Source organism: Chiroxiphia lanceolata, chromosome 8 (assembly GCF_009829145.1).
Source record: "Chiroxiphia lanceolata isolate bChiLan1 chromosome 8, bChiLan1.pri, whole genome shotgun sequence".
NCBI classification, from domain to species: domain Eukaryota; kingdom Metazoa; phylum Chordata; class Aves; order Passeriformes; family Pipridae; genus Chiroxiphia; species Chiroxiphia lanceolata.
This window is the reverse complement of record NC_045644.1, coordinates 21242179-21254709: the sequence shown is the minus strand read 5'-3', so window position 1 is coordinate 21254709 and position 12531 is coordinate 21242179. Positions and strand designations below refer to the sequence as shown.

Genomic DNA, 12531 nt, shown 5'->3' with positions numbered 1-12531 from the left:
TACTATGCTTGCTTGCTTGCTTCAAATGAAGAGCACCTAAAGCCACATAAAGAATCTGATAAATTACCTATCTAGAAAAACTGGGCTTGTTCTCTCTTGTTTGCCCAGAACACAGCAGGAGTGGCTTTAAGAATTTAATCCTCACAGCATTCTTCAGCTGACACTCTGTCTACTTTATTTTACCTCTGTTAAGCACATTTCTTTCAGGAGAGGTATATATTTAAATCCCTGTTTCCATGGGAACCGATTACGTTTATAAAATACACAATTCTTTATCTCTTCTTCCATTCAGTGGACTATTTGGATTTGAGCTATTTAGGAAAAGAACAATTTGTTTTAAAAACAAAGCGTGAAAGGAAGAAGAGAAAATATTTTAACAAACTGACTGACAAATGTCTGAAGAATCTGTTACTGTATATTAGTGTCAGCAGGAATATTTGGAATTACTTTTTTAGAGCATGAAATGGAACCATTGTGGTCATCTAATTTGACTCCCTATATTTAAAGGAAATCCCTTGGCTTGTTGGTATAGCTGGAGCCTGCACATTTAGGAAACCTTCTAAAACCCCATGCACAGTCAAGGCAACTTCTCACTATAAGAAAATTCAAGTTCAGTGAATTTAGGAGACAAACTCTTGTTCTTCTCTTTTGTAATATTCTTGCATCTACTCCTAAGACATGATACTGGACAGAATTCTGGTCTGGAGTGACTTGGCTCCACTTCATAGCAGTGCTAACTGAGAGCTGAAACAATTTTTTTTTGTTTTTCCAGAGAAACTTATTGTTGGTGACATAGGTCACTAAAGCATTGCTGCTCCTCCTCTGTATCCTGATTGGAACATTATTCCCCACTTAAATAATAAGAAGCATTACTTTGATGTTCTATTCCAGCTCATACAATTAAATTAAAAACAAAAAACTTTCCCTCAGTTTGTTGTAAGAAAGAAGTTCTGGTCAGCTTTGAACCATAGGTCAAAGTATAAGAAACCAACAGGATACTGAAGTGGTCCAAGTCTACATTATGTACTAAAAATACTTTTCCTGTTAGACTGCCTTGTGACTGCAGTCATTAAAATGCACACAGCCCCACTTGGTTGTTGAGTTAACCCTCCATGTGTGCAGGGAGCACGTTCAGCTCACTTCAGGAGGAGCTGTGAGTTTGGTTAGTTGCTCAAGGGAGAGTCATTGCCCAGTGAGTCATGTTAGTGCTCCACCCGCTGTGGTCCAAATCTTAGGATTTCACACAGTCCTTACAACTGAGTTGCCAACGGGTTTCTAGTTCCGTTGTGTGGAAATAGAAACTTCATCCTTCCTCAAACATAGGAGGAGAACAGCAGGTTGTTCTGCTTAACTGCTCTAAAAGAGTAATATGTCTAGCATTTTTCACCGTTAACCTTAGGATTAAAGCCATGCATTTCAGGTGTACATGGCGTATGTCCACACGTTCACAAATTCACACACCAAAACACTACTTCCTCTTTGCAGCAGACTTAAGTGTTCTGCCAAAAAACTTAAATGACTCAACTAACAAAGCAAACTTTGTGACCTTCATCCCAGTATACAGAAATAACCACCAAATGAAATTATAATTCTGGAACGAAAGATTTTTTTTTAAGTTTCAAATTGCAGATAAAGTTTGTTATTCCCGACAATATAGAACTTTATACTGCTGAGTTAAGAAATAGTGGAGCATTACCAGCTCCTCCTTAAATTTTATGAAGGCATTTCTGTTAAAGGTAGTTCTCCTGCAAGTATTGATTTTGATAAGGAACACAGAGTGCTTTCATGTGCTTGCATGTTTTACATGCACTCTGACAGATGTGATCCAGCACAGACTTACTACTCTAGGAAGAAATCAGAGCAAAGCATAATATCTGTGTGCTAATTAAACTGCAGGTTGTCAGAAGTCACCATGCTCACTGAAAAAACCATAAGGTTTCATTGCCTCTGTACTGCACAGAGGTGCTTTGCTGAAACTCTGGTTTGTTGAAGCTGACTGAGATTATGTCTGCCCAAGGCAACAAGGTAGACTGATTTTATACAGTCCTCCAACTTCTACCAAAGGGGAACAAGAGAATCAGTTGTAACATTGTACTCTGTTCTGAATATTGTTATGTATATTAAGGAAAAGTGTTCAAGGAGAACTTCATAGTGAGGTAAAACACACCAAGATCAGTTCAACTGATTGCCACAAATAAACGTAATACCAGAACGTCCAGTACTCATTCAGAGAAGCCACTGAAGAAAATGAACATGCCAAAAGATAGAAAAGCTTTTATTATATTAGTGAGATCACTAATGTGACTAAATATAATGTACAGAAGCATATCCAGAGAATTACCTGTCTCAGCTATTTAAAGCTAACTTTGTCAAAGTTACTTGGAGCAACACATCCTAAACAATCAAAGAAAAAAAGGAGAAAAGTCCCCTGATAAATCCATGCAGTTTACAAATCAATAGCAAGTTAAAGCTCAAAATCCTTGATGTTTCTTGACTCTGAAGCTTTTCCCACCAGATTTTCTATTGAACTCCAAACTTTTAGATAGATTTCTGTACAGTGGAACAATTCTAATAGAATACCTTTACTAATTCCTGTCTACATTTTACAATTCCAGAGAAGGAATGCCTTCTAGGTAATAACACAGCAAAGGCTTTACAATTAAGCACAATGATGCATTACATCTGTGTTTGCAATGTTGTCCCTCACAAGAGCGGTCACTGAAATTTGAAATCGGGCATTCAAAACTCCAGAGTCAAAGTAAGGATCACCATGTGTCCCTTCACAAGGACACAACAGATGAGATTAGTTTTTAAAGGGAACACTCCAATTCCTAGCATTTGGCACTGTACTGTCTGGCATACACCCAAACCCAGGGACTTTGGTCTCTTCAGACAGCTGCTTTGAAGTGAATCGTTTTAGCTAGGAAGCCATAACCTCAGTCCCTTATGATATGTCTTCATTAGTCTTCAGGTACTTCCAAGGACTGGCAAATCACACAATGATCACAAACTGATTCTTTCATCTCAGAACTTTGCATGTTGTGCACACCAGCTTATTAAACAGCACAGCTATTCAACTTGCAGAGTGTTAAAAATCTTTCTTACATTTTCTCACTTTCCTAACAGGGAATGGCAGTTTCCTGCAGAGATTAGGGAAAGAATATTATGCCTTCCCCCCTGCAATGTTTTTGCAGTAATTGACTTCCCCAGCTTTGCTGCTTGCTCTTTTCCTCCATCAATGTCAAAAATTACTTTAAAAAACCTTGTGAAATGTTAAGTGTTTGAAGTTAAGAATATCAAGTTTAAAGAAGAGAAGGGAAAGCAAAACATTTTTATTCAGAGTAAAAAAAAGCAGGAGTTGAGTCCTAATAGTTATTTAATGCTCACAAATAAGATTTTCAAATGAGATGGGGATCTTTGCTATACCTTCAATTTTCATGTATATTGTCCTTGCAATTAGAACTTAAGAATTTGGCATTGAATCACTGAGGGAGCTCTCCTAGATTGGAACCACTACAGGATCTAGATTTGTAACCTGAGTCTTATTCTTGGGATTTGTCTGATAAATTAGGACAAAAATTATTTTGGGGAACACTGTCTTTGCATACTTCTCCAACATTTCAAACTCATTCACCAAAACAGACAGAGTCATAAGTAGGTAGGTGGGAACACGTATGTTAGAAGAGGGATGCCTTAACTCCATTAGGTAAACCTCCTCAGTGCAGCTGAACAGCCTTCTAAAGGTGATGTTATTAGCTGAGACTGTGTAAAGTTGCAGATAATATTGGTATTCGCTCAGCTAGAACTCATTTAACATGAAATATGTCTTGGGGAGAAAATGGGGTTTCTGTTTGCCTAATTTTAGCAGCAGTTCAGGGTTATGAAACATAAGATTCCTATTTGATGACACCCAACTTTTAACACCAAATTTCATGAACTGTCATTTTGCTGTCCCTTTCTTCTTTGGCAAAGATGAAACTCCAGGAAGCACACTTACTTAGCCACAAATGCTTTTCAAGCCCTTTTACCATAAACACAGTTGCTGGCTCTAATTCTCTGAACCTCACTTTATGAGGGGCTAATGCTTTTGATTTTGACTTTCTTTCCCAAAAGATCAGAAAATAATCAGATGCATAGAAATTATATACTAAACTGAATTTACTATCTCATACTCTGTCAGTACCCTGCTGAAGGAATATACATAGCACCACTAATAAACCAGTGACCACTCTGCAGTCCTTCATGGTAAAGCATATTACATGCAGCACAAAACCCCACACTCTCAGTGTGCTTTAACAGTTGGAAAAAAACCCTGCAAAGAAGTCTGCAGAACTGGAGTTGATTTGCATCTACTTCTTTCCTGATGCCATGTTACCCCCTCCCTTTCTTTTAAAGGTGGATTCATTACACAATAAATGAGAACAGTTTCTTCCAGACAGAAGCCATTCTTGCCACTGCAATGGAACTTTTATTCCCAATACATTCTTACAATAAAGCTGTATTTTGTTATACAAGTAGATAAACCCAGGAGACAAAAGATTCTCATATTCCATTTTAAAATATCAGGCTCAACTGAACTGCAGCCATTCCCATTCATTTCCTGAAGCATGTTGGGGATTTTTCAGGGCAATGGTAATAAAGATGTAAACCAAGTCATGTAGGTAATTAAATTACGGTCCAAGGAAGTTTGTAACACCATAGAAAAGTGTATCTACTCATTCTTCAGGCTCCTTTAAGTGTAGGATGGCAACAGTTTCTTTATAAACTCAGAAGTTTTTCGTTGAGAGCAATCTGTGACTGTGTGAGGTTTGCCAAGTAGGTTACCATCAGTAGGTCCTGAAAGAGGGGGGAAAAAAACAGTGATCAGAAATATGAACAAAGATTGTAGTATATTAGGGAGCTGAATTTTTAACACCTGTAAAGCATTTTACAATCAGCTACTAGAAATACTGTTAGTCCTGAAAGTCCTACCCTGTGGAATGCTTCCCTTGCAGGAAGCTTTTGGTATTCCTGGAAAATGAAACACGGCTTGTGAAATTTTAACTTGAAGTTCACCTATGTTAACCAGGCAAGTCAAAGGGTATAGGCAAAATTAAAAATTAGTTCTGGTCTTGCAGACTGTGGGTGAAAAACACATTCAGAAAGTTATTTCTGTAGAAAGAGAAAACTAAGGTAGCATGCTAAAACCTTGTTCAAGTCCTAAGTGCTATGCAAGGAGACAGAACTTCAGCTCAGGCAAAGGAAGCTGCCAAGTCACCAGTTATCCTTGAAATTCAAACTTTTTAAGTTTTGTAATTCATATTGTCCAATCAAAATGAAAGAAGAATTGGTGCTGGTTTGCTGATTACTTGCATAATTCCTAACTACTTTAAAATTTATTCTTTGATCTGCAGTTGATTGCAATATTATTATGGTGAGCTCCTTTATCCACCTTCAGCCCTGACAACAAAGGGCTACTAACATGCTTGTATGAAAAGATTGTTTTGATCACAGACAAATTTGTGTCTGTATGACAAATTTTCAAATTTGCTGGCAATTCACAGAAAAAATTAAATTATGAACTTACATTGATATTGCTGTTCAACATTGTCTCAAAGTCCTCTGGTGAAATCTTTGGCACCTGGTTAATAAGATCCATCAGGAAGCGCCCAACGGTGTTGTCAGCAGCCACTTTGCCAGACTAAGCATAAAAACACACACTTCAGATGAGTAAAACTCAGTAAGTTTATGGCCCAGAAAGAGAAAATATAAAAAGAAAAATGAGATGCCCAAGTTTACATCAAACTTGTGTTCCGGCTGGTAAAAAGCTGGCCTTACCAACACATCCTCGGCGTACTGCAGCACCATGGTCAGGGTATCCTGAATCCGGGCTGAGGCTGAGCCCACCTGCTGTAAGTCACTGGACAAGCCAATCACTCGATTAGGGCTGAAACAGGTCTTCATGATGAGATCCACTGAAAGCCAAAGGAGAATCGATGAAAAAAACTGTCACAGAACCCAGCTGAAGATTTTTTAGGACAGCTTCAGCAAGACAGTCTAATTCCCAGTAGAATTCCCAGAATGGCAATTTTACCAGGGTAAAAAAAAGCATTTGGACAGTGTCACAACGATGGTTATAACCAAAACAGGGAAGAAGCACTCACCTCCTATCCGCTCTGTATCATAATAAACATATTTCACTGTTAGGGGTGTGAACATCACACCCATAGTTTTACCAGGGACTCCCATTGGGGCACTAGGAAAAAAAAAAAGAACAAAACATTTTCAGCATGGACATATATAAAGGAGGAAGAAATAGATTTCCATCTCAGTGATCTCTGTTAGCACTAAAGCACGAATGTGAGTAGGTTATTCATTCTCACCAAAATCAGCAATTTTATGACTAAGGATAACTGAGAAGAGGAAATCAGTTCTGGCATGCTATTAATTGCCCATTTTCATCGAAGAATATTCCTAGCTGTCTGACATTTGTCAGCATGAATGCATGAAGAGCTGAGTACTGTGATCTTAACCACAGTTCCTTGCTTATAGAGCAGGTATTCTTCTATCCTGAAATACTTTGAGAAATCACTGAAGGAACAAACAAATATGGCAAAATTCAAGTTCAAAGCACTCTAAACACATTTATTAATCCTAATATTCAAAGTACTTGAAATCCATTATGCTTTAAGTAATATGTCATGGAACAACTCCCTTTTTGAAATTGCACAGTCAAGAAGCAGTACCTTCTCTACAAAGAAAGGCTTGGGATTTTTATCTTACAGAGGAGAGCTCTTCAGCCAATACTGGGAAGAATTCAGTGAAGTGGAAGAGTTTAATTTAATCTTCATTAATTGACAAAAATGAAGAGGTTAAAGGGAAGAAAGACTCATCAAGAACATGTAGTTTCAATTATGTTTTAACCACACTAATCCTCCAACTTGTATAAGGAAACTCAATGGCTACAGGCTAGCATTCAGTGAGTGTGATGAAGTTAGTGACATTACTGCTAGCTGTGTGAATCCTGTGAAATGTTGTCCCAGAGATGTTCAGAACACTGTTAATTAAGTCACTATTACCCACCCCAATGAGGTACCAGCTTATGAAAGGTTAGGTCTTTCAACCTACATCCAGTGGTCAAGACATTCCAATGAGAAGTAAGCAACGGTCCCTGGCTCACCACTGTGTTTTAGCTACTGCCCAGTATTGTCCAAAATGGGACACTGCAGTCCACGACATTACTTGTTACCCTGAAGGGGTGTCTCTCAGTACTTCCCACAGCTCCCCTGCAGAAATGCAGCCTCCCAGAGTACCTGACATAGGCTTTAATGCTCATGCGTGAATTCTGGAGACTTGTGTCCACAGTGAGGTGGATTGGATTGTGCGCTTCCCGGCTGTAATACTCGTGGATCAGGACTGAGTGTTCCGTGATGTCATGACCTGTTGCATACCTTCAAAAGAACACATGTTGAGGAGCCATTCTTCCAACATACCTGTTGGTATTTAACAGGTTTGTATGATAAACCACTGATTTCTAAACACTGAGCTGCAGCAGCAGACTAAACACAAGTGTTTTAACTAAGGATTCTGTAGTTTTATGGCCACCTGTCCTAGAATTGTAGGAATCACAGGCTGAGCACACCCTTGCCCAAAATACGCACAGGGCTGGTGTTGCAGTACCAGCCATAAAAATGTCAGTACAACTGACATCAGACACCCCATATTCACTTATCTGTCACTGTGTTCTGGACCAACTCTTTACTTCTGTACAAATTCAGACCAGCTTTGTCTTCCACAAATCAAACATCTCTCTGCAGGAGGTATAACTCGTTCATCTGGCTCCTTTAACTGCTCTGCAATTAGTGTCTCACATCCACAGGGAAAGTCCTGTCATCAGAACTGCACTTTGCTGTGCCATTAGAAGGTTGCTGAGGAAGTCTGCTCCACAGGAACAGAACAAAGCTTTTTGGTAGGATCAGAGAGGCAAGAAAAGACTAATAAACACACTGTGTCACACACTCAGACACACTCTGTTCCCATATAAATGTACTGATCTTTGCAACCCACACGCAAGTACTTCAACCTTTTCTCAGCAGAGAACTATGCACTCCAGCTGGTATCAGTGATTGCCCCTGACGCCTTTGGTACTTGAAACTAGTCTTTTGTGTTCTCCTTTCTTTCTAACCAGTTAACTTCCGTGTATCACAAGTAGTATGTTCTAACAAAGCCGTGAAACCATTTTCTAACTCATCACTTCTCTGTGATACTTTGCTAGACATAAACCAAAACAAACCCTGTAAGCCTCCAATACTCTCTCTTCCTTTTATGAATTGGAGGAGCTTTACCACTGACTGTAGAACAAGAGTTACAAGATCTTACTGTCACAACCATTAGTGCTTCTGCTTCTCCATCTATGACAAACTGAATTATGTATTTCAAGTAGTTTAAGGGACCAGCATAACTACTTGCATGTTCTTGCAGAAGAACTTACCAGCCCAAGATGATCTCGCTAGGAGACACCTTTTTGTGCAGCTCATACATGTTTTTGGCAAACTCCATATCGACTGCCACCTGAGAAACGGGACAGGGCCGAGTCAGCGGTTACAGGGCTGTTTAAGCCTGGGTGGGAGCAGCTCAGGCTCCAGCCTCATCTGCGGAGCCCAGAGCCCCCCCCGGGCCGGCTCCCTACCTCATCCTCGGACTCATTGTGCGGGACGGAGAAGCAGTTGGTGACCTCCACCGAGTGCTTGTCCACGGTCCCTGCGGGAGGGAGAGCAGCGGGTTAGGGGGCGGCGGGGGGTGCTCGCCCCCAGGCCGCGGCGGGGCGGCGGCGGCTCTTACCCAGCAGCGTCCCGATGACCCGCGCAGCGCCCTCGTTGCGCCGCTCGAAGCTGTCCACGATGGAGGCGAGCACGACCGGGTGTAACCGCACCACGCGGCCGCCGGGGAAGGGGCCCGAGAGCGCGGCTGACAGCGGCGCGGACGGCGGCGGCGGAGCCGGGGTGGCAGGCGGGGCTGGCGCGGCCGCGGGGGGGGCGCTCCCGGCCGGGGTGGCCGGAGCCGCTGTCGGGCTCTGCGGCGGGACTGTCGCGGGAGGAGCCGCGCTGGGCGCCGTAGCCGCCATTTTGCAAGGAAGAGAGGCTGGAGCCTCCGCGTCGACAGTGATTGGCTGAGCAGGACGCCTGTCACGCAGTGCTACCTTCCTATTGGGGAGAAGGGCGGTGTAAGGCCCGCCTTCCACCTGGTAACCAATCCGGGGAGCGTAATGGGGGAAGGCGCTCTGATTGGAGGAAGACTTCAGTCCGTGACTGAATCTCACTCTTGTTCCCGCCCCCCAGGGTCGAAGAGGTTTTCCATTGGGCTCTGGCATTCCCCACCTCCCTCCCTATCCGCCCTTCTATTGGCTAACATGGCCCCTCCCTGCTGTCTGTCAGGCAGAAGAGCTGTTTATTGGCTGCGGCTGAGCCCCTCCCCTACAGCGGCGGAAGAGCCGAGCGCTCCCCGGGCCGGCAGGGCGGTGTTGCTGCTGCCTCGCCCTGTGAGGGCACAGGCAGCAGGTGCTGCTTCGTGGCTGTGTGGTGACGCGGTAAACGTGGCAGTGCAGGCGCGGCACCCGGTGAAGATGTGCCGGTAGTGCTGAGCGTGGGGTTATACAGCCCTTGGAGTCTGGGCCCGGTGAGACCGGCCAGTGCTGTTAGTCCCGTTTGCCAGCGCTGTGTTGGCAGTGACGCATGGAGGGAGTGAGTGGTTGTCAAGTCTCGTGTAGAGAGCAAATGGAGGTGGTAATCTCTAGCCAGGGTTTAGCGATTACCCAGCCAACTGACTGACTGGATATAATTTGCCTACTACTTGTAGTGCCCCGTGTGTGCACTCTCGAGCAACAAAGCCGTGTGGGTGGGGCAGGTGTGGTGGTGAAATGAAGCACATATGTTCTCAATTACTGGTGAGAGGACTGGATTCCTCAAGAGCTTCCTCTTCCTTCCTTAGCCGTGTGTATGCAGCTGTTACCTGTTGTAGTAACAGATTTACCTCTTAGTTCAGAACACTTCATCGCTGTTCTTAACGTTTGACAAACTTTCAAGGCAGAACTTTACATGTCATTGGAAAGTCTGGGGCCTCTTTGGCTTCAAGCTGTTCTCTTCCCACAAGTAAATCGTGTGTATACACATCTATAATCAGCAACAGATAGAGAAGTCTTGCCTCCTGATAAAATGCTTAGTCCAGTGAAACTATGGCAGCCAAAAAAACTGCATCAGTCCTCTGGCACTACTTTGTCTACCAAATGGCTATTTGAATAATTGAGAACATTCCCAGGTAGTTGTTTCCCAGGTGTGGCAGAGAGAAAAGTGCTGTGGTGGCTCTGGTGCTATCTCAGATACAATCATCTTTGCTCTTTTATAGATCTACTTTGGGCTCCTGGCACACTCTTTCCCACATTTGGCTTACCAGGTAAAGTAATTTTAATATAAAAAAAAGATTTCATCATGATGGATGGCCTTTGGAGTTTTCTCTGCTTCATTAGTTGAGGCATGAACGTGTCATTGAAGACAGGCTCTTCAGTATAAAAGGAGCAGCTCAATAAAAAGATCACACATCCTGCCCATGTGCCAGCAGTTTGCTTCTTTTACGTAAGTGGGGAACACCCGTCAAAGCTACAAAGGAGAACTAACGCACAGGAACATGACCAGATTTTATCTCTTCATGAAAGCACTTCCAGGTCTGCGTACCAGCAAAAACTAGATCTCCTATTCTTAGGCTTTCTTTTCTCTGCAGCCTTCATTTCTTGTAGGTGTGCCTGGGTCAAATTGCATAAAGCTTTAAAAATATTTCTGCTCCCAGGGCTTTGATGTGTCATTGAGAAGTCTAATGTGTGAGGTGTTCTTATTAGAGAGCAGCTGTTTGATCTCATTCTTGTTTGCATCAAACTGTCCTTGGTGCCTAATTTGACATAGTCAGCTGCAGAGTCATGTGAAGCAAGCAAGGCTGTATAAGAGCTGCCCATTTTACTTCTGTGTTGCCACCTTAATAACTGGGCAACTTAATATGGAGCTGCAGTTGTGCTTCAAAACTGGCAACTGTGATAACCTTCTTTTAATATGTAGCTGTCAAGTTGCTGGACAGAGTGTTGGTGAGTGTACAGGGTGAGTAAAGATGGATGGCCTCTATCTCAGAAGTCAGAGATCAGGGGTTGGCTCACACAAAGCCCACTTAATACAAAGATTGTATATATCTATAGGAATATCAATCATGTCATAGTGATTGGAGCAGATGTGTCAAAGCTACAAAACTGTTTTTCCTTGCTGAATGACTGCTGAAAAATCAAGACCTGAAACAATACTGTTTCACAGAGTATCAGTTTACTTTTAGAGGAGGGTAGATACACTTATCATTGGTGTCTATTGATGAAAAGTTGATGTCCATCTAGTGAGATGATTAAGATGTTCTGATACTACCCCATTATAGACATCTGTTTGCCTAGAGGAGAAAGAGAAGACACGTTCACATGTGTACATAGATCAGCATGGTAACTCAAGGCCCTCTGATTTTACATTTTTCCTTGCTTGGTTTCCCTGATTTTGGTGGTGAATATAATTAATCACCTAGCTCTGCTCTTATATGATTCCTCTTTATCATCCTTGCATGTGACTGAATCATTATTATCGCATTTGCTGTCATTTCAGCTGCATTTTCACAGATGATGTATAATTTTTTTATCAGTAACTATCTTCTTATCTTGCCTGTATTACTGGAAGTAACATCATCCCTTGCTCTAGGCAACATTATTTCTTACATTGCATTACAGGTAAAATAAAATACTTATAATTTATTTGATTCATCATTCCAGGATGTAGTTTTATCTGGTTAGTTTCATGGGATTGAATCCGACATTTTTATTCCTTCATTATAAGAAAAGTTTTCTATTGTTCATTCTGTCTACAAATGGAAGGAGACACAGCCAGGACAGGTGACCCAAAATAACCAAAGGGATATTCCATACCATATGGCATCATGCTTGGTGTATAAAGTGGGAGCAAGAAGGTAGAAGTGGGGGTGTTTGGAGTAGTGTGTTTATCTTCCCAAGTAACCATTACATGTGATGGGTCTGTGCTGTCCTGGGGATGGCTTAACACCTGCCTGCCCATGGGAAGCAGTGAATTAATTCCTTGTTCTGCTTTGCTTGTGTGCACGGCTTTTGCTTTCCTTAAACTGTCTTTTTCTCAATCCATGAGTTTTCCAGCTTTTACCCTTCTGATTCTCTCTCCCTGGTCCCACTGGTGGAGGTGTGAGGAAGTGGCTGTGTGGGATTTGGTTGCTGGCTGTGTTTAAACCATGGCAAGGATCTGTATGTTCTGCCTTCTATGCAGGACTTTTATATGATGCAGACATGGGCAATGATTTCAAGTTTTGGGTTGTGAGGGGTTTGTTTGGGGTTTTGGTTTTTTTCCTATTAAAAAAGGTAATAGTTCTCTTATTTATTCTTAATTGAACGTTTTAGATACTCGTTTACTCTCATGCATTTGGGATTGCCAGTAGATGAAGGACAATTGTTGA

At 42.1% G+C, this 12531-nt stretch overlaps 1 protein-coding gene across 1 annotated transcript; it reads right to left on the bottom strand.

Annotated features, from left to right (window-relative positions):
* Nucleotides 1-2254: 2254 nt before the first annotated feature.
* Nucleotides 2255-9118, bottom strand: EIF3F (eukaryotic translation initiation factor 3 subunit F). The gene is made up of 8 exons (XM_032694272.1): nucleotides 8821-9118; nucleotides 8669-8739; nucleotides 8471-8550; nucleotides 7293-7430; nucleotides 6144-6235; nucleotides 5818-5954; nucleotides 5567-5680; nucleotides 2255-4836 (listed from the first exon to the last, which is right to left on the bottom strand). The coding sequence occupies exons 1-8, from the start codon at nucleotides 9101-9103 to the stop codon at nucleotides 4759-4761; spliced, it is 993 nt and encodes a 330-aa protein (XP_032550163.1). The 5' UTR covers nucleotides 9104-9118; the 3' UTR covers nucleotides 2255-4758.
* Nucleotides 9119-12531: the final 3413 nt, after the last annotated feature.